The sequence below is a fragment of the Salvia miltiorrhiza genome, chromosome 1, assembly GCF_028751815.1.
Source record: "Salvia miltiorrhiza cultivar Shanhuang (shh) chromosome 1, IMPLAD_Smil_shh, whole genome shotgun sequence".
Lineage (NCBI taxonomy): Eukaryota > Viridiplantae > Streptophyta > Magnoliopsida > Lamiales > Lamiaceae > Salvia > Salvia miltiorrhiza.
In genome coordinates, this window is record NC_080387.1 from 68,604,400 (window position 1) to 68,625,744 (window position 21,345).

At 36.1% G+C, this 21,345-nt stretch overlaps 2 protein-coding genes across 2 annotated transcripts; both read left to right on the forward strand.

The window, feature by feature from the left end:
- Nucleotides 1–47: 47 nt before the first annotated feature.
- On the forward strand, nt 48–7,173 carry LOC131005378 (phenylalanine--tRNA ligase alpha subunit, cytoplasmic). Its single transcript, XM_057932324.1, has 19 exons — nt 48–393; nt 669–791; nt 876–911; nt 1,315–1,407; nt 1,674–1,730; nt 2,427–2,482; nt 2,623–2,715; nt 3,356–3,446; nt 3,956–3,993; nt 4,093–4,131; nt 4,575–4,651; nt 4,729–4,813; nt 4,896–4,992; nt 5,572–5,668; nt 6,022–6,093; nt 6,221–6,287; nt 6,366–6,491; nt 6,663–6,717; nt 6,967–7,173. Exons 1-19 carry the CDS (start codon nt 247–249, stop codon nt 7,018–7,020), a joined length of 1,503 nt encoding a protein of 500 aa, XP_057788307.1. The 5' UTR covers nt 48–246; the 3' UTR covers nt 7,021–7,173.
- A 10,893-nt stretch (nt 7,174–18,066) lies between these two features.
- On the forward strand, nt 18,067–20,323 carry LOC131012120 (uncharacterized). The gene is made up of 2 exons (XM_057940034.1): nt 18,067–19,386; nt 19,718–20,323. Exons 1-2 carry the CDS (start codon nt 18,580–18,582, stop codon nt 20,321–20,323), a joined length of 1,413 nt encoding a protein of 470 aa, XP_057796017.1. The 5' UTR covers nt 18,067–18,579.
- The last annotated feature ends 1,022 nt before the right edge of the window (nt 20,324–21,345 follow it).

Genomic DNA, 21,345 nt, shown 5'->3' on the forward strand with positions numbered 1-21,345 from the left:
AGACAAGTAATTATTTATTTCACGCTCACAATTGTTGAGTATGCATATCATTTATTCTATTATTATGAGTCTTAAACAAGCCCATTAATCACAATTATAACTATGGTGTGAGGCGAGTTTGGTACATTTTTTATATTTCCCTATTTGAAAGCCCATTTTTCGCCTATCCTTTTTCACCTTTGTTTCGCGGCGGCGCAACTGCTCTGCAACTCTGCCATTGCGCCACCGCCGATTCGCCGATAATCAATGGCGGAAGAAGCCGTGCTAGGCTATCTAGAGCACAACCAGGAGATATCAGATTCCGGCGTATTCGCCCAGGAGAAAGGAATCGACCATGAAGAGCTCGTCAACGTCATCAAAAGTCTCAACGGCTTTGGTCTCGTTGTTGCTACGGTCAGATTCCTCATCTCCTCGACGCTGCTGCATTCTACTTTTTTTTTTAAAATAGCATTTTTTATTTTTTTGGAATTTTATCTCTTGCGGAGATTTGTAGAAGTTGCAAATTCAAAGTGTATTGTTTTAGATGAGCTCAGTTAAGTTGATCTAACAGCAATTAAGCTGTTTTATCAGTTAAAATGAAGTTTGAAATGTGGTGTGGATTGAGATTGTCCATGCCGAAGATTAATGCGATAGAGCTGATGGAGATTGTGTTTTGTGGAACTGTGCAGGATATCAAGAGGGAGAGATGGTCTCTCTCGGAGGAGGCTCAGAGTTATGTTAAATATGGATCTGCTGAAGTACTACTCTTTGAAGCCGTGCCACCAGAGGGTACCGCCAAAGCTAAGTTGCAGGTAATTGAATGATTTAATTTATAAGGATGCGTATTTTTTGATGCTGCAGATGGTAAGCCTTATTGTTTGATGCTCCTTTTGCAGGAAATCTTGAAGTCAAAATTGCCTGCGGATCTTGATGTACGCAACTATTACTTGTAGCGTTTATTTGGTTTTCGATTAGTTTAGAACATGAACCAATATTGTTTGTATGCTTGTCTGTTCTTTTTTCTTTATAACTGTGGTGATTGTTTTGTAAATATGTTTTGTGTAATATATGTATGCCTCTTCCTACTCAATGCATCAGCTGATTACAACAAAGTTCTCATTAAAACTTCTTGATATACAATATACAGATGAGTTTAGTTCCAACTTCATAATAGAATATGAATAGCAGCCCTTGACAAAGAATATGAATAGCAAACTACTTCTTACAAAGCACAATCCAACTTTTATTCGTTCCATGCTGAATCATGGCTGTGTCTAGGTAGCTGTTTTCTTCTCCATGGTAAATGCTGGTTGATCACCACCCTTTTGTACACAGGACAACACTAAGTCCTTAATTTACGACAAAGGGTGGGCACAGGCCATGAAGAACAAATGGATAGGACTGGCAGATTCTCAAGTATCACGGAAGGTAATGCTGATTCTGAATGTCTTAAGTACTTAGTTGCAATCAGATTTAGCTGAAATGTTTTGTCGGAATGTGTGTTCATAAATTCCAACTTCCAAATCTTAAGGTTTTTTAAGTATGCTATATGTCATCTAATATGGATACTTACAAAATTTCCATCAGCTCCTTATTTTAAGATTCATAACATAAAACGCAATCTCCATCAGCTCATAAGCTGTTTTATCATAGGCCTTCCCATGACTATTTCTTACTTCGATGATTGGATATAGGTTGAACAAGTTGAAGACAGAGTGAAAGAGTTACTAATCCAGATTCAGAATGGGGAGGTGTGTAACTCATTTGTATGCTTTATTTTCTTCCTTTTCCTTTCTTAGCCTATGGATCTTTTTGTGATAGTATCTCTGGGCACACCGATAAACCTTGATTTAAGTGCAGTGCTTGGTATTGTCGATTTACTGTCTTCTGGGATGCAATTTGGACATAAATATAAAAGCTTTACTGTGCAGTTTATCAAAATAAATTGAAAGTGTCTTTAAGATTATCAAGCAGATATCAAGAATTGCTGAGATAATGGTCCCAAAAAATTAAAAAAAGAAGAATTGCTAAGATCCACCGTTTAAAGAACGAGAACTGAAATCTTCTACTGTTGATTTATGCAAGTAAGCATAAATGTTCCTCATTCAGGATGCGGCATTTTTTGGCATCTTCCTATCTTATTTACAAAGCATGCACTTTTATACCCTTAATTTTTGAAACACATATTAATAGATCATCCTTTCTCTTAATCTTGAGCATCTGCTCCTTTGTGTTGTCACCCAACAGAATAGAGGTAAAATTTTCCGAAGATAGGAATGCTGAGAGGTAATTGCTGCGGAGACATTTTAGTTCATGAGAAATGAGCTCCATGGCAGTATTTGTGTGCTCCTTGCATCTGTTTTGCATTATGAATTAAGATATTTTTGACTAACTTCTGTATGAATCTCCATCCTCTGATATAAACTGATACGATTAAAAAATTACAGGCTGTTGGTGCTAAGGATATTGATGCTCTCAAGCGAAGAAGGCTTATTAGTCTCCAGTAATAACCTACAACTTGTCTTTTAGCTTCTGTCAAGTTTTCCTCGGTTCATATGTAATTTGGTTTTTGTGTGCTCCTTAATCTGTGCACCTCTACTTTGTGTCTTAGCTATATATTTATTATTATTTTTTCGATATTAGGATATGGAAAGGCTATTCGGTAAAGAAAGGTCCTAATTATGCTCCAAAGAGGAAAAAGGCAGCTACTGATTTAACTCGCGAACATCTACAGAGGTAATAAATCACTTTTTTCTTTTCATTGACTTTTAATTAAAGTTGCAAAACAAGTACATGATTGCTCATTGCAAGCTGTAGTTGTGCTACTCCTTTGTCTTCTCCATGGCCATGGTTTATCAGAGCAACACATGTTAGGGAGGTGCATGCTACCTTGGAAACTGGGGGATTTTTATTTAGACCTAACTCTGAGGGTGGTTTTCTAATAATATAGTCCGATTTAGATTGGAAAAAGGAATAACCCTTCTTATATGCGGGCAATAATACTTGATATGTGTTTTCAAATTTAGCATGCACATAAGTATGAAACAAGATTAACTTGAGGACTGCAACTTTTATTGCAGTTTTGATGGTTAAAAAGCAAAATTTACGTATGTATGACCTTGAAATTCTGCTGGAGATGACACCAGAGTAGATATAATATCCTTGGTCAAGATTTCACTAATCTCACATGTTTCCATCCTTGTTTGTGTCTGATATGTGGACGACCTTTTTATTCATAGCATATTTCTTCTTTACTTTTTTTTAAAAACATTGTTTCATTCGGAAACACAACATTCTCAGGGTCATATATGTTAAATTTGTCAATCCAAATGGTGTTGTATTATTTCGGCTTAAATCTTCCTGTTTTTCTTTGAAGGGATGAATGGAAGGATATTGAGTTTAAGGAGTACAACTTCCTTGCGAAGGGCCAACCAACTGAAGGTGGCTGTCTTCATCCGTTATACAAGGCAGGGTCATCATACTTCCTTATATAATATAATTGTTGTAATTGACTGCCTGTAGCAGATATTCATTCCTGATGTTGCTTCATAACAAGAACCTAGTATTTTGGGACCAGAACATTACACTGGATCTTGTTTCTTCAAAAAAAGTTATTTTACTAACTTGTGGAATATAATGTTTTTAGCATAAAATAATAATGACTAAATAGTATATTTGCTTCATTTAACAGGGAAACAATATATTAGTAATGTATATTATATTTGTGTTGGTAAAAACTTCTGTTTTCTTTTCGTTCTCTGCAAAAGTTCCAAGGAAAAAGTCATGCAACTAGCATGGAACCTACTACTCCTGTCTAATTTAACATATCTTCTTTCTGATTGTATGTCAGAAAAATGTTAATGATAATGGCATCTCTGATTACGTGATCATCTATTGTTGTTAAATTTGTGTAAAATCTGGATATTATTGTTTCTGTATTTCACTTATTACATATTTTGATTTCATTTTCTTGCAGGTTAAGCAACAACTTCAGATGATATTTCTCCAAATGGGGTAAGGACAGACAACTTAGCAAGGAGGCTTTTTTTTTAATCTATAATCCCTTATGGCTTATGTGCCAATAATTGCTGATTCTTCATTTACGGCGTGCAGATTTGAAGAGATGCCAACAAACAATTATGTGGAGAGCAGGTATACAAATTAGTACATATAATAATATTTCTGAAGTCATAGCTAGACTTGGTTCTAGCTTATCTGTTTGTTTGTTTTCAGTAGATTTTAATTAAGATATGTATGAGAACCAGAAGAGTTCCATCGGCTGTTCCAGATAAGATATGATATAAATGCTGCTTTGATGCAAATACTTAGTTTCTACAGTTAGTGTTATCTTATTATCATTTGAGGTGATATTTCAAACTGATAAAGTCCATGATTCCCTCAAAACACATAAGGAAAGAGAATAATGTTGTATAGTAGAAGGATTTAAACTTTTCATGAATGTGGAAATAAGGGCCTTCCGACTCGTATTCCTAGATCTTTCCCCCTCTTTGCATGAGCAATAAATTGGAGAAGCAAAGTCAATCACTGATGGCATAACTGCCATCAACACTGATAGTTGTTGGTTGGTTTTGCAGCTTCTGGAACTTTGACGCACTTTTCCAACCTCAACAACATCCGGCTCGTGATTCACATGATACATTCTTTCTGAAAGGTGGCTGGAATCTCATCTTAGATCTTTATTCTTGGTTTGTGCATTCCAGTTTTCATATTGTCATTGATGTTTTGCAGTGCCTTCGACCACAAAGAGTCTGCCTGAAGAATATGTCGAGCGAGTTAAAACAGTTCATGAATCTGGTGGCTATGGCTCCCGGGGGTAGGCAATTCGTTGATTAAAAATGTAATTAGCTCAACCCAACCCTAATGCAAGTAACTTATTTACGTTCCTTTTGTGCTAGGTATGGATATGATTGGAAGAGAGAGGAGGCAAACAAGAATCTTCTGCGGACTCACACGACTGCTGTATCCACCAGGATGTTGTATGCACTTGCCCAGGTCAGCTTTTCTTGGCCTTATATCCTAGTTATCTTTCCACTAGGGCCTTCTGCACATAGTTGGATATGGTTGGATTGTAAGAAATGCTTCAATTGTGTATGTTGTTAACTTCTCTCGATTTTGAAAGGGCGTGTAGTCCATTACGAGTGATTTTTTTTTTTGTTTTAAATGTGAGTGACTTCTTGGGTGATATGTCTCCCCACCTCAAGAGGTGAGATACGAGTTTTGGTAAAGTTTGGTCTACTGCATTTTCTTTTTGCTAATTCTTTTGTCTCAATATTGACATTTCCCTCTATTGATGGATTTGTATTAATATCATACGTTAGTAACCTGCTCTAACTGTGGTTTAAACATTTCCTTTGAGCTTAAAATCCTTCTCAAACTCTTGTATTGCTCTCATGTTTAGATGCATCTAGGTTGTGTGCTGCAGTTATGGCGTGGTAGGATACTTTTTCCTCATTGATTACTTTGTTTTCATGAAATTTAATTGGAAATCATATAGTTTGCATGGCAGGATACTTTTTCCTCAGTAATTGCTTTGTTTGCATGAAGTTTAATTGGAAATCATATATTTTGCAGGGACCTTTTACTCCAAAAAAATATTATTCTATAGACCGTGTTTTCAGAAACGAAGCAGTAGATCGAACTCATCTTGCTGAATTCCACCAGATAGAAGGTTACATTTCTGGATATGTTCAATTCCATGTTTGAACAGTCACGACCTAATCTATTAATCATGTTTTGGCATGCAAATGTTTTGATGGGTTAGTTGGTCATGCACACTTGATCCTTTTAAAATTTGGACTATATTGATATGGTGGCTCATGTCAAAGTTGGAAGTTAAAATACTTTCGTCTGGTGATGTAATTACTTTGAGTCCTTGCATTTATATTTGACTAGGAAGTTGAATCACCATAGTTCCTTATGTCAGCAATTTGCATCTGGTTAGCACTGCCTTTTCTGTTATGCCCTGAATTGCACTAGAGAAATAAGTGTTACTAAATATTTTGTTTTATGCCCTGTTGTTAGGCTTAATTTGTGATCGAGGGCTTTCACTTGGACACTTAAGGGGAGTTCTTGAAGACTTCTTCTCTCGGATAGGTAAATATACTAGCTCTCCATTGATATTCAATGACGTCATTCACTCTACTTAAATAATCTAATTAATATGTGGCAAGGAAAATGGACTTATTGTTAAAAAGGGCGACCTCCATCTTTTCAATTTCAGGGATGTCTAAGCTTAAGTTCAAGCCCGCCTACAATCCTTATACTGAACCGAGCATGGAAATCTTCAGGTGATGATTAAAAGAAGTCCTCTATCACGGCTGTGGCTTTACCATTGAATGCAAGCTAATATAATGTTTTTCTGTCAGTTATCACGAAGGTCTGAAGAAATGGGTTGAAATTGGCAACTCGGGTATGTTTAGACCAGAAATGTTGCGGCCAATGGGACTTCCGGAAGATGTGCAGGTGATAGCATGGGGTCTTTCACTTGAGAGGTAAGCAGTGCTTTCATCTCCACCTGTTTTGGTCTGGGAATATCAACTAGACCTTTGTTCCTATAATTTTGGTTTAGTAATTCATATAATGATGATGATGTTTCTGGTGGCGGCTCTGCCATGATCTATTTGAATACCTTTGTTCTCTTATATTTCATCTTTCTTTACCAGGCCCACGATGATACTTTACGGGATTGACAACATCAGAGATCTCTTCGGCCACAAGGTAAGATGTTCTGCTTTATGGCATTGCTTGCTTTCAAGCTTAATAAGGTGTTGGGTTTAGTAAGTTATTATATGAATCATGCATTTTACTTCTTTGATGAGATCCCTTTGTATTCATATCGCACATTTTGTTTACTTCGACCTATATTTAATAAAGTTCTAATGTTGCAAGTCCCAAAAGTGGTTAATTTCTATCACTCTTATATCTTTACTTGGTTGCATGATTTGATTTCTTGCTACGGTTTTGCAGGTGGATCTGTCTCTCACTAAAAGAAACCCGATATGTCGCCTTGGACTTAGTTGAAAGACGCTCACTGCCAGATTAGAACACACTTGTCTTTCATCAACAGCAAATTGTTTAAAATATTGTTGTTGATTTTGTTATTTTGATGGTTTGACGTATCTTACCCAGATTAGATTTTTGATCAAATGCATGGTTATGTTAAACAAAAGAAAAGAATTGAATTAACTCCACTACTCAAGTCCTTACCCAGATTAGATTATTGATCAAATGCATGGTTGTGCGAAAAAGAAGAATTGAATAACCTTCACTACTCAACTGATCCTATATTTGTTGCGTTGGTAAAGTGATAATTCCATATTCGAATTTTCATATTTTTGTCGCGTTTCTTCATTTTCGAAAATTGGTTATTGAAGCTATGTTTATTTGCATCCTGTCAAACATTTGAAGCCACCATGATAGAAATAAGGTGATTCAATTAATTTAAGTAAAATTGAGTTCTCAAATCGAGGCCTTCAGAGAGATGCTGTTCTTATTATATGATAACTTGATTGACGCTTCTCCTCTAACCAATAGGTCGGGGGTTCAAGTCAATTAAAAGGCCAGAGTGAGTGTTTTTTTTCTTTTTTTGGGTGTAACAAATTGAATTTAAAAAAAAAAACTTGATTAATCTTTAAACCTTAACGTAAAACCCTATTTATGCTAGCCTCTAAAAATAACCAAAGTTTATACACAAAGAAATAACAATAAAATAAATTATGATAAACTACGTGATTCAATTAACGGAAGTAAAACCAAGGCCTATAGTCCAGACCCTAACATAAAACACTACCTATACCAACCTCCAAAAATAATCAAAGGCCATACATGTATTAATGGGCTTAACAAAGAAGTAACAATAAAAATAAAATACGATAAACTGATAACAATTAATTAATCCACGAGAATTTTTTCTTTCGTGCATACACTGGATTGGGAGGTCGATCTCTAACACACAAGTTCTTTAATTAAATTTATTTGAATCAATTATTTAAGTTATTATTTGAAGATGTTATTGGTCGTTCATATTTTGGCAAATAATAGGTAAAAAAAGATATCAATTTGTATATTTGAATTAAATTTATTTATTCTTTTTTTTATCTTTAATATATATTCCGTACGTCCCATAACAAGTGTCTACTTTCTAAAAAAGGAAAGTGGACTACACCACTTTTTACTTTTTTACCTTTTAATCATCTTCACCTAAATTTTACTTCTCTCACAAAATAAAAGTGGACTCCTTTTATCTTTTTACTCTTTAATCATATCCATCTAAATTCTCGTATACAAAAAATTGAATACTTGTTATAAGACGGAAGGAAGTATCTATGTATATTCTGGCATGTTTTTCAGTACGTGTTGCCAATGTTGGCTACTTAACAGATCGTTCTTCCAAATTTATAATGGCCAATAAGACCTACCAATAGTTGCACTAAACTTTCAAAGTCATTTTAGAAATTGACAGCAATTTTGACTAATTTCATAACACTATATCTCCATTCTTATTTCATATAACTAAAAATGGGAAAAAATGTTACTACCGACTTTTATAAAGACTCTCGTTGTCATATTAGAACACTTGTATTTCATCAACTGCAGATTGTTCAAAATATTGTTGTTCATTTTGTTATTTTGATGGTTTGATAATTAACATATCTTATGCAGATTATTTTGAATTGACATCACTACTCAAATCTGTCTACCCTTATGTGTGTGTATGTTTGTGTCAGTATGTTTAGGTAGCTTGTATATGCTGTGTTTGTAAAGTGATCAATCCAAAAACGAACATCCCATATTTGCTACTCTCCATATCTCCCAAACATAAAAGATCATCAATTCAAAAAGACACTATAAAATTGGTCGTAAGCAACTAAAAAGACACTGTGAATGCACATTTTTTAATTTTTGAAAATATTTTTTTTCGGCTATTCATTCGTTATTTAACTTCGAAAAATAAACTGAGAATATTTATCTATAAATTGGAAAAATTAACATCAAATTCAACAAATAAATATGTTAATTAATCTAAAAAAATAGGTAGTCGATCGGATTTCTTGACACGGGTGAGATAGTTGCCAACCGGCTACCATGGGAAAGCCAATCATTCTAAAAAGTGTCTCATGCATACAAAAAACATTAGTCAACCCCTTCCATCATAAAATTCATTTGTAATAAACTAATAATACACCTATGGTCTATTCATTCACATGTTACATGATCAAACATAAACCACGTCTCAGGTTGTCCAATTCAGGTTATGCTTTGTGCCTTGCTTTAGGCATCTACTGAAACCAAAATTGCTTTTCTCCATGTTATTCAATGGCCGTACATGAATCACGACCTACAAATTCAAAGTTAAAAGACAACAAATTACGCCTGCAACCATTAGATGAAGGGACTTATTTGCCCCAATTTGTTAACATTAGGGACTTATTTGCCTCAATTTATTAACATTAAGGATTTAATTGCACAAAACATAACGTTATGAATCTATTGCTTTTTGCTATAAACGTTAGGAATATAGTTACTACTTAACCCTAATTTTTTCTTGCCAAGATTGTTGCGTCATTTTTTTTTTGTAGATCGCTTTAGTATAACATTTCGTTTAATTTTTTTAATATTTTGGACAATTGAAATTATTAAAATGACAATCAGAATCATAAAAATTAGCTATTGCAATCATGGAAGATACGATCGAATATTTAATTATCACTTTTAAGTTTTAATTAGATAATGATTTTAACATTTAATTAGATGGTCATATAAATATTCTAAACTTAATTGAGCAAAGTCTTGATTTAATTTAATTAATTAACTCTTAAATTTATGTTGTAAACTTTTATTTATTTTCTTAAAATCTTGGGGTTAATTTTGCACGAATTTTTCAGATGCATTAAAATATGACCAAAAAAAAGAAAAAAAGAAATATGCACACATTTTGTATGTGCATATTTCTAATTTTTTTTTGTCATATTTGATAAATTAATGCGAAAAAATTATAACACTTTATTTAGTGAGCCTAGCCGCTCTCACCTCTTCCAAAAAAAAAAAAAAAAAATAGGCCAAATGGGGTCAATTTTGCACGAATAGAATTTATGGCCAAAAAAAAAATATGCATACATTTTGAACGTGCATATTTCTAATTTTTTTTTGTCACATTTTATAAATTAATACAAGAATATTTTATTCAGTGAGTCCAACCTCTCTCATCCTTCCCAAAAAAATGGCCTAATGACACCTCAATTTTCAAATTGAATTGAACCATGGTTTTTGGCTTGATAGATTTTTGGGCCAATCCAATCCAATCCAAATTCTTTCTTTGGTCGTAGCTTTTTGGCTAGGGTGGTTCGATGCGTCAACTTAAAGTAGTGTACAAACACAAATCATATACATCACAATTTAATCCAGTTTCTACCAAACACGTGCACTAATTATCATAAACAACTAAATCCCAAATAAGCAAACCAAAAGATATATATATATATATATATATATATATATATATATATATATATATATATATACTTGGCTAATTTGACGATGCCATCCAAAAACGAACAGACGAATAAATGGAAAACACTAGTTTTTATTTGTAGACACCTGCAGTTGTTATTGCACATCATATAGATTGACGTGCACAACATAACAATTAATTATAGACCCATGGAAAATATAATTATGTATGTTTACTTTTGGATATTTTAAATTTTCTTCAAATCGAGTAAAAAAATATTAGCCAACTACCTTCGATATTAATAAAAGATAACGAGAAGAGACAAATGATATTGTCATATATGCTGATTGTAGCCTAATTTTATATACTAGCAATGGGTATATGTGTGTAACTTCTCATTGTACCATTTGAGTTGTTTCCACTGCATGGACCCTTTTTATCCTATTGTTGAAAAAACAAATATTAATCAAGACTTCTGTAAAATGCTGATTATTAACTTCTCATATTTGCTATTCTTCTCCTATCCAAAAGGTCCAAAAGGGTTTCAATTTAATAGCAGCTGCTTCTTCTCTTATCCAAAAGATTCGAAGGCAAAAAATGCTTTCATATGTCGAGGTACTTCAGCGGCCCCCAAGGTCTATGCCGCCCCTCCCCTACTCCCAAGCTTTGAACTAGGTATTGCATACTGAGTTATACAATTGCCTTATAATATGCTCATGGTTCTTCAATAGGACCCCATACGAAAATGCTTCTTCATATACAGTTTATGGCCCAACTCTCCAAGGCTCTGGTGAAAAAACAACCTTTACCTCCACCTCTATTTGCGCCTATCTTTATTTCAATGAGAGACATTAATGGTCATCTTCGCGTTGATCTGATATGTTTCTGGCCAAATCTGAAACGTGGCAGCAACGATGCCTTTTGGCAAGCACAGGGGAGAAGCACGAAGTGGACTAATCAGGAATCCTAAGGTTATCAAACATAAATCACGAACATTTTGTTTGCCAAGATTCTCAATTTCATCGTCTACCTTCCCCGCAATCTTTTTTGCAGCCACATGCACCTCATTTAGCTCCGAGGTCAGTCCACACATCTCCTGACCATACACTGTGTGAGCTAGCATGCTCATTCCCATCATCGACTTGATCCCCTCCATCAAGTCCACAGCTTTTTCCTCGAGCGCCGCACAACTCCCGTCGCTGTCTCTCACCCAGCCCATCAGCTCCACTGCCCTGTCGATCCCCGAGGTGACATACTGCCGCTTGTCTTCCAGAGTCTCGAGGACAAGCGGATGTCGGATGGAGGCGACAAAATGAATGCGCATATCATAGTCTGCCGAAACTGAGCTAGCCATATTGTCAACTATTTTTTTTTTGTTGAGGAAAGTCTTAAGCTATTTTCAAATAAAAATGTTAAAAGTGATGAAATGAGTGATGCATTGATAACTCGTTATGGCTTAGTTTATATAGACTCGAGTTTGTGAAAACCTAACGATGATCGTCACTTTCATTAATATTTGTTACTAGAAAAAGGGCTTCATGCAGAAGCAACTAAAGTGGTTAAATCTCTACTCATAACCTTAGGAGGAGACTAGTACTGCATGCGATTGTAGGAGTTGGCCATAAACCGTATATGAAGAAGCATTTTCATATGGGGTCCCATTGAAGAACCATGAGCATATTATATGGCAATCGTATTATAGCTCAGTATGCAATACCTAGTTTGAAGTTTGGGAGTAGGGGAGGGGCGGCACAGCGAAACCGTCGATTAACCACCCAAAACTGGTTTTTGCCTTAGAGATCGCGCGCCAGCCTGCCCGCTTGCCGCTTAGCCCTACCGCCTTGTTTGCCGCGTTGAATCGGTGGTCAATCGGTCTGGCTCGGTGGTTAACTGTCGGCTCATGGTTCCAAAAATTTCGGCCCCTAACCAGTCCACACATATTATTGGTTCTGGCCCGTGGTCAATGATTCGGGCCAAAACTGTTGACTGCGGGCCGGTTCGGACCGAAACCGACAGTTTTGGTTAAAATGTGGCAACACTATATATAAAAGTCCAGAAAAACTTATATTAATTGTAAAAATTACTTCCTCCGTCCCACTAAAAGTGATATGTATTCCATTTTGGGTCATCTCATTATAAGTGATTTGTTTTTATAAATGAAAAAATTTAACCCTTATAAAAGTGTGGGTCTTAGCACTTTTAACAAATTTACATCTTCTCCTTAATTCCCGTGCCAAAAAGTTTTGAGCCACTTATAGTAGGACAGATGGAGTAATATGCAAAAGTAAATTAATATATATATATATATAGGGGCGCGTTCCAGTGAGACCCCCTATTTTTCGTGTAACATGAGTACAATGAATAAGACATATAATACTAATGAACAAAATGTACATCTAATGAACAAGATGTATATACTGTTGAAAAATAAAATTTAAAAAATTCGTAATGAATAAGACATATATACTGATGAACAATGCAATATATACTGATGAATAACAAAATTTAAAATATTCTGCTCCCTCCAGGATTCGAACCCTGCGAAAAAAATCACCCTCCAGATACAATATCAGCCATAGGATTGATAAAATAAACGCACCAGATCGTGTCCTAGATCTCACTAAAATTACGGGGTCTCATTGGAGCGGCCCCCTATATATATATATATATATATATATATATATATATACATGGGAGGACTACGATATAAACACTTCCTACCATATAAAATAAGAACTACTTAAATTGTATGGATTTTATGTAGAACACGTATAAATTCGTTGTGTAACTATATGAATTACGAAAAATAAATTTTTACTACCTATGAGATTTGAACTCGCGACCATGAATTCAGCCAACAAGGTGATGAATCAACCATAGATCTTAATGATCTAAGAGTTGAAAATGGTTCCTGTTTTATATTCTAAGAGGTGTTTTTATTTTAGCTCGCCATATGTATGATGTTTGTTACTCTTCTGTCATCATTAATTCAATTCATCATAAATGTTCAATTCATCATAAATGTTAATAATGTGAATTTGTTATCTTGTTGCAGGCCATGGGTACGATCGATGTTAGCCTCTTACCGTCGATAGTTAATTAAGAAGAACGAGAAGAGATGAATATATATATATATATATATATATAGGGGGCGGTTATTCAATAAACCACCCTTATTTTAAGAATTACGAACCAGCAAAAATGCATGAAATTTATGTATAACACGCATGAATAAACTGTATAAAGGCATGAATTGCGAAAAATATTTTTTAGCTACCTTTGGGATTCGAACTCAGGACCATGAATTTGTCCAACAAGGTGATGAATCAACTGTAGATCTTGATGATCTAAGGGCTGAAAATGATTCCTAATTTATATTTTAAGAAGCGTTCTTATTTTAGCCTTCCCACACACACATATATATATATATATATATATATATATGGGAGAGTTCAATGGAGACCACTCCCCTATATAGAGAATGAAGACCAAATCTGGTTCCTTGATCTAACTTAATCTAATGGTGGTAATTTAATTGATTAATTTTATTAATTTTCATTTATTTTATAATCAAAAGGTTAAGCATGTCATTTTCTATTTAACCCTAATCTCACTCACTCTCTCTCATTCACGCTCTCTCTCTATCTCTCTCTCTCAATCACTCTCCCCCCTCCCCCGCCGCCTCCATCTCTGCTGCTCCGCCGCCCCCATCTCTCCTACTGCTCCGCCGCCTTCCTCTCCGCCGTCGCCGCTTCTGCTCCGCCGCCATCCCCTCTATTCTCCCTTCCACCGCCTCCCTCCCCTATCACCTCCATCTCTTCTTCCTCCTCCTGCTGCTCCCCCGGCGTCGTCAAGGTGAAGCCGTTGAAGACGACGATGGTAGAACGCTTGTGGTGGCGATCGTCGCGCCGCGCCGTCGCCGGATTTGCAGATCTGCATATCGTCAATGAAGTATTCGCAGAAAATATCAATGAACATACTGATGTTCGTTAATATGTTCGTAGAAAACCAATGAACATACTGATGTTCGTCGATATGTTCGTAGAAAAACCAATGAACATACTGATGTTCGTCGATATGTTCGTAGAAAAACCAATGAACATACTGATATTCGTCGATATGTTCGTAGAAAAACCAATGAACATACTAATGTTCATTGAAATGTTCGTAGGAAAACAATGAACATACTAATGTTCATCTATTATGTTCATTGACGGATCAGATCCCATAATTGGAAGAGAATAATTTTCGGGATTTGTTCAACCAGATGCCATAATTCGTGGATTTGAGTGGACGTTTTTGCCCTTTTTGGATTAAATAAATGTAATTAACCATTATTTAATTACATGAAAATCAAATCAGGAAATAATCTAGATCATTGATTGGATTGAGATGAATGGCCTTGATTTGGTCTTCATTCTCTATATAAGAATTGGTCTCCATTGAATGCGACCCTATATATATATATATATATATATATATATATATATATATATATATATATATATATGCTTATTGTACTAGCGGTGGATTTTATCTATGTTAGACTGATGCAGTTAGTAATTAGTGTGTGATATATATGTTAGGTTAGTGTGTAGGTTATGTTATTAATGGATGATATATACAAAGTCCCTTATGTTTACTATGCTTTTCTCAATTTCCTATTTTTTTCAGGGTTAATAGCCAAAAAATACACGAAGTTTCACCAAATTTGCATTTTGCACATGACCTTCAAAAATAGCCCCAGAATACATGAGCTATTGATTTTGTTGTAATTTGCACACGGCGAGAACTCCGGCCATAATTAAAGTTGACCGGCAATGACGTGGACTATACGCGTGACATTTTTATTGTATGTGGCAATACACGTGGCAATTTAATTGATTTGGCAATGCATATGCCATTTTTATTAAAAAAAATTAAAAAAAAAACAAAAAATCATCTCTCTCTCTCTCTCTCAAATCACAGTGTCGTCGTTCCTCTCCTTCCTCAAGCTTTCCACCACCGCCGGCCAGCTCTTCCACCAAAATCAGGCGTCGGACCTTAGGGGATTTGAGGGTTTTGCAGATATGACGGTGAATTGAAGGTGTGCGGTGCGGTGCGGTGGAGGTGGAGGTAGAGGTGGTGCTCGGTGTCTGGAAAAGGCGGCGGATCTGGGGCGCCATTCCTCATCGACGCCGCCACCTCCCCCCATCTCACCTACTCCGTCTTCCTCCGCCAAGTCGCATCTCTGTCCTCTTCCCTCAACGCAGCCTTCATCCTCCTCCACCGCTAAGAGCTAGCGCCATGGCTGCAGATCCCCAATAGCAAGGTCCGCGCGAACCGAGAGGCTTCAGAGGCGGAGGAGGATTGCAGATCTGGCGGTGGCGAGGCGGTGGATTGCAGATCTGGCGGTGGATTGGGGTGGATTTCTTCCCCACCGAATTGCCCATGAACAGAGCGTCTCCCTTTGCACAGATCTAGGGTTTTGTTGGGCTGGTTTTTGTTTGAATTCCTTGTCTTTTTGGGTTGTGCGTGTGTTACAGAGGGAGGGTGAGAGGCGAGAGAAAGGTGAGGCGACGACGCCGGTGACGACGCCGGCAACGCCGGTGAGGAAGAAGGGAGTGGCGTCTCTGTGTGGAGAGAGAGAGAGAGCAGAAACGTTTTTTTTTTCCTTTTTATTTTTATTTTTTTTTATTTAGAAAAACTTGATAAAACGACGTCGTTTTACATGCTCGGCTGTTAGTCCACGTCTGCAATTTCCGGTTGCCACGTCAACAACGTTTAAGATGATGGTCAACGCATGTGCAAATTACAATTAAATCGAAAGGTGGTGTATTCTGGGGCTAATTTTGAAGGTCGTGTGCAATTTGCAAATTTGATGATAGTTCATGTATTTTTTTGGCTATTAACCCTTTTTTTCACGTCAACATTTTTTTTAACTTTTGTTTTCAGTATATAATCCTTTCCTCGCTTCATAATCCTTTTTTGTATATAATTTAATTCACTCAATCAGTCTTCATCTTCACCTTGCCGCCGGGGAATTCCGTTGAACTAGAAAATTTCCGGGAGTGTTAAGCATCTTTCGTTTTGTGTATCCAATGAAGTGTCTGAACCAGTTATTTCAAAGATGATCGTCACCCTCTTAATTCACATTGGAGTTTCTCAGAATTAGGAAATGGAGTTTGACATCCCACACTCCTAAAATTATGTGATATTTCTGCAAATATTTGAACTTTATCACCATATTTCTTCAGCTTTATACGCTTTGTATTTCGATTTTTAACGGCTAAAATCGGCGTGACATTTTTTGAATTCAGAATTGTTGACATTGATCAATCATCATCTTATCTGAATAAGATTTTTTCTGTTGCTACGGCATGGCTAATAATTACATAATTAAGTTTAGACCATTTGGTTTAACGCACGAACCTAATTAATTACAGATTGTGCAGATGATGATCCCAATTTCCAATCAGACTTGTCTCCTTCTAAGGTTATGCGTAGAAGCTTCCTTAATTGCATATGATTGAGATTTAATCACTTGAGTTGCTTCTGCTGGAGCCTCTTTCTCCTATTCACAAAAAACAAATATTAACCATTAATTACCATGAATAACTAAAAATGCAGATTGATATATGGATCATGATCTACACGATGATAGGCCGCATGATATAACTTGATTGCATTCTCATCCCGACAAGTTGCAATATAATCTCTAGGAATTGCCCATGTCCGTCTCTGCGCCGCACACACCTGCTACATCAAAATGAGATTTGAGGAAATATACAAATTATTATGATTTGTTAGCAGCAAATTGGAGAAAAGATTAGTTCAACTTGATCAACTTACATAGAGGAGAAAGCAAGATTAGAAATTAGGAATTTAAATACCTAGAGTGAACAAATGAAATACCAACCTTTTGCAATGCCCTGAAAGCACCAAACCTTAGCACAGGCTTGGGAGAAACACAACAAAATTGCTGTATAAGATACAGTGCAGGTTTAATCTCGCTAAAACTGATGTCTCTCAACTCTTGCAGTGACCGAAATCCTTCTATTGCAACCCTTTCATCTTCATGATAGATACAAGACTTGAGGAATTCAAAGTAACTTGGATGATACACCACACTGACATGCCTAGCTCGGGAAATCTACACATCTCAACCGATATCATATCAGCACTAAAAACAGTCACCCATCCCTTGAAGAGAGTGAGATACATGACAGAGTTCTGACAGAATGAAAATAAAATTTTATTGTAACTATAAAATTGTCATAACCGTATAAGAGTGTGTCTCATATATAAATTATACGCCAATTGTACATCTATAGACTATTGTGCGCTTACACAATGACATGCAAAATATAACACTAATGTATAATTATAAATTATTTGAATTCGCTAGTTGAAAGTTGATAATTCTTTCATTAATCATACTCCCTCCGTCCACGAAAGAAAATTTTCTATTTTTCTCTTTTGGGACGTTCACAAAAGAACTTCTTACTTATTTTTTGGACTATACACCACTACTTATAAATATCTCATTACCCTTACTTTTCACTTTTTCATTACTCTTAATACTCCCTCCGTCCCATTATTCATGGGACAAAACTTTTCGGCACGGAGATTAAGGAGTTGTAGATTAAGGAGTAAAGGTGTGTGGTCCATTTAGTTAGGTTTGTATTTAAAGATTTTTTTAGTTAAGTTATTTAAATTCTGCATTTTAATTTAAATTACTGTAATTTAAATTAAATTTCGCAATATTTATTTAATTAATTTAATTTAAATTTAAATTTGACATTTAAATTCTGTAATTTAAATTAAAGTCTTAAATTTAGATTCTGTACCCGTAACATTAAGTCTTAAATTTAAATCTAAACCTGTAACATTAAATTTAAATGGATAACATGAACCTGTGCAGATTAAAGTAAAACTTGGGGCAAAAAGAAAAGTGTGCAAACTCATTAAAATTCTGGCGGCAGAAACCAATTCCAATTTGCCTTTTCATTGAAAATTTGAGAATTTTAAATTTCCCACACTTTACAAGGTTTCTCCCCTCTATAAATAGAGACCAATTCAGTTTACAAAGACTAAACTAAGCAGCTGCTACAACAACTCAAAACCAAAAAAACCACAAAAACTACACTATGGCTAGGAGAAAAGATCTCTCCACATTTGAGAGGGCAGCAATAATCCAATTCCTCCTTGAAGACAGCAAGGAAGGGAAGCCTGCTAGAGGGAAGATTTCAGCAGCTGTTGCAAAATGGAGCAGCTCACGAAGCACAATCAATCGGGTATGGGCAGCTGCAAAAAAGCAAATACAGAAGGGTGAGGTAATATGTTCCATGAGTCGAAAAATACAAAGACCAAGACAAAAGAGAGTGCAATTAGATTTACAGTTAATTGCCAACTTAGACTTGTCCAAAAGATCTACCATTCGAAGGCTTGCATGTGGGATTCAATGTAGCAAAAGTACCGTAGGAAGATGGATTAAGCTAGGGCTGATCAAAGCTCATTCCAATGCTATTAAACCCGATCTTACGGCTCCTAACAAGTTGCTTAGGCTACGGTTTTCATTAGAGGCCCTAGAGTATGATAGGATTATGAGGAGTGTGACATTTAAAAACATGCACAACACAATCCACATTGATGAAAAATGGTTCTACATAACCAAAACCAACCAAAGGTTTTACTTAACCCCTGCAGAGAGTGAGCCTCATAGAACCTGTAAAAGCAAAAAATTCATCACGAAGGTGATGTTTATGTGTGCAGTGTGTAGGCCTATCTTTGGCCCTGATGGAGAATGCATATTTGATGGAAAAATAGGCATTTTTCCATTTACTGAACTGGTTCCAGCAAAGAGGAAGAGTAAGAACAGGGCAGCAGGCACAATGGAGTGGAAACCCATTCAAAGTATCACCAAAGAAGTGGTGAAGGATTGCCTAATTAACAAGGTATGGCAAGTGAATGATTTATGCAAGGAATGTTCAAATAAAATGCTTGGGGTCCAAATCATTTCAGTTTATGAGTAGTATGTATACATGTAATTTCAGTTGCTCATAATCCATGCTTGCATGTAATTTCAGATGATTTGAATCCATATTTTCATGTAATTTCAGTATACATGGAATTTCAGTTGCTTATAATCCATAATTTCATGTAATTTCAGATGATTTGAATCCATATTCCCATGTAATTTCAGTATACATGGAATTTCAGTTGCTTATAATCCATATTTTCATGTAATGTGAGATGCTTAGTATACATGTTTTATTGTAATTTCAGATTATTCCTGCTATAAAGGCAAAGTGGCCTAGTTTTGCTAGCAAAGTCATCTACATACAGCAGGATAATGCGCGGCCACACATTAAAGACAACGACCCTGATTTCAGGGCAGCTGCCTCTAGTGATGGCTTTGACATACACCTGGTGCATCAACCACCAAACTCACCCGACACCAACATAAATGATTTGGGGTGGTTCAGGGCGATACAATCGCTACAAACTGAATCAGTTTGCAACAATGTCAGTGACTTACTTATGGCAGTTAAAAATTCATTTGATCAGTTAAGTGCACAAACCTTGAATAAGGTTTTTCTTAGCCTACAAAGTTGCATGATTGAAATACTCAAGGTAAAAGGTCAAAACTGTTACAAAATTCCCCATTTGAAGAAGGATGCCTTGATTAGGCAGGATATGCTTCCTTCAAACCTTGAAGTTGATTCAAGGCTTGTTAGGGAATGCATAGCTTACCTAATTGAGCAGGGGAATATTAATGGGAGTGAAGGTTTCTTAAGGCATCTGCCTATAGGCATGATTGGAGGCACAATAGATGGGCTGGCTTGTAGCATGCAGCAGCTACAAATTCAAGGGGGCACAAGTGGATATTGAAGATTTCAAGGATTCCAAACTTTTTGTTGTTTTTGTAAAGTGAATGCACATATTTTTGTAATGCACAGATGCACATATGCACAGATGCACAGCTGCACACTTTTTGTTGTTTTTGTAATGTATGTTATGCTTGCAAAGTTCTAATGAAATTCAGATGCACAAGTTTGAAATGCACAAATGCACACTGCTTCAAGCAGATCCAACACAGGGAGTGAAATGCACACTGCTTCAAGCAGATCCAACACAGGGAGTGAAATGCACACTGCTTCAAGCAGATCCAACACAGGGAATGAAATGCACACTGCTTCAAGCAGATCCAACATTTAAGAATGCCATCCAAATCAACTAGACCATAGAAAACCAAACCATAATCAACAAGGGAACATGCAAGATCAAGTTTTCAGATCATCTCATACAATCTGAAATTGTAATCATCGATGTTACAAATTTTCGGACAGAATACATTTATAGAATGAGCATAATACTATCATTTCAGCCACAGATTATCACTTCCCACAGTACAATTGCAACATAATCCCACATATCACAGATCACCATAAAGAAAAGATCCAAAATAGGGCAGATCTCACCAAAAAGAACGCAGGAAGCAGGATCCGCATCATAGATTCAACAGCATCGCTCATGTTTCGATGCTCCCAATTTTCCTCACAAAAGAAGAATGAATCAGGGTAAGCATCAGACATGAAACTTGAAGCGGAGACCGGCTGTTCACCGGAATTCGTCAAAGGACAGGGAGAAGATGGAGAAATCGACCGTTTACCTTCTTGGGTTGAAGCTCGGCGAGCCGCCTCTTCTCTGCATCTATCTTCTATCACCGTCAATTCAACCCACGTTTGCAAAGACGCCATCCAGTCAAAATCGAACAGATCAGGGTAAAATCTCGACATTTAACCGGCGAAATCAAACAAATCACGGCCAAAAGAAACCCAAATCCCTCAGATAATATTTTCAGAAAAGAACTAGGGCACGGTGAGAGACGAATGGTTTAAATCATAGGGATT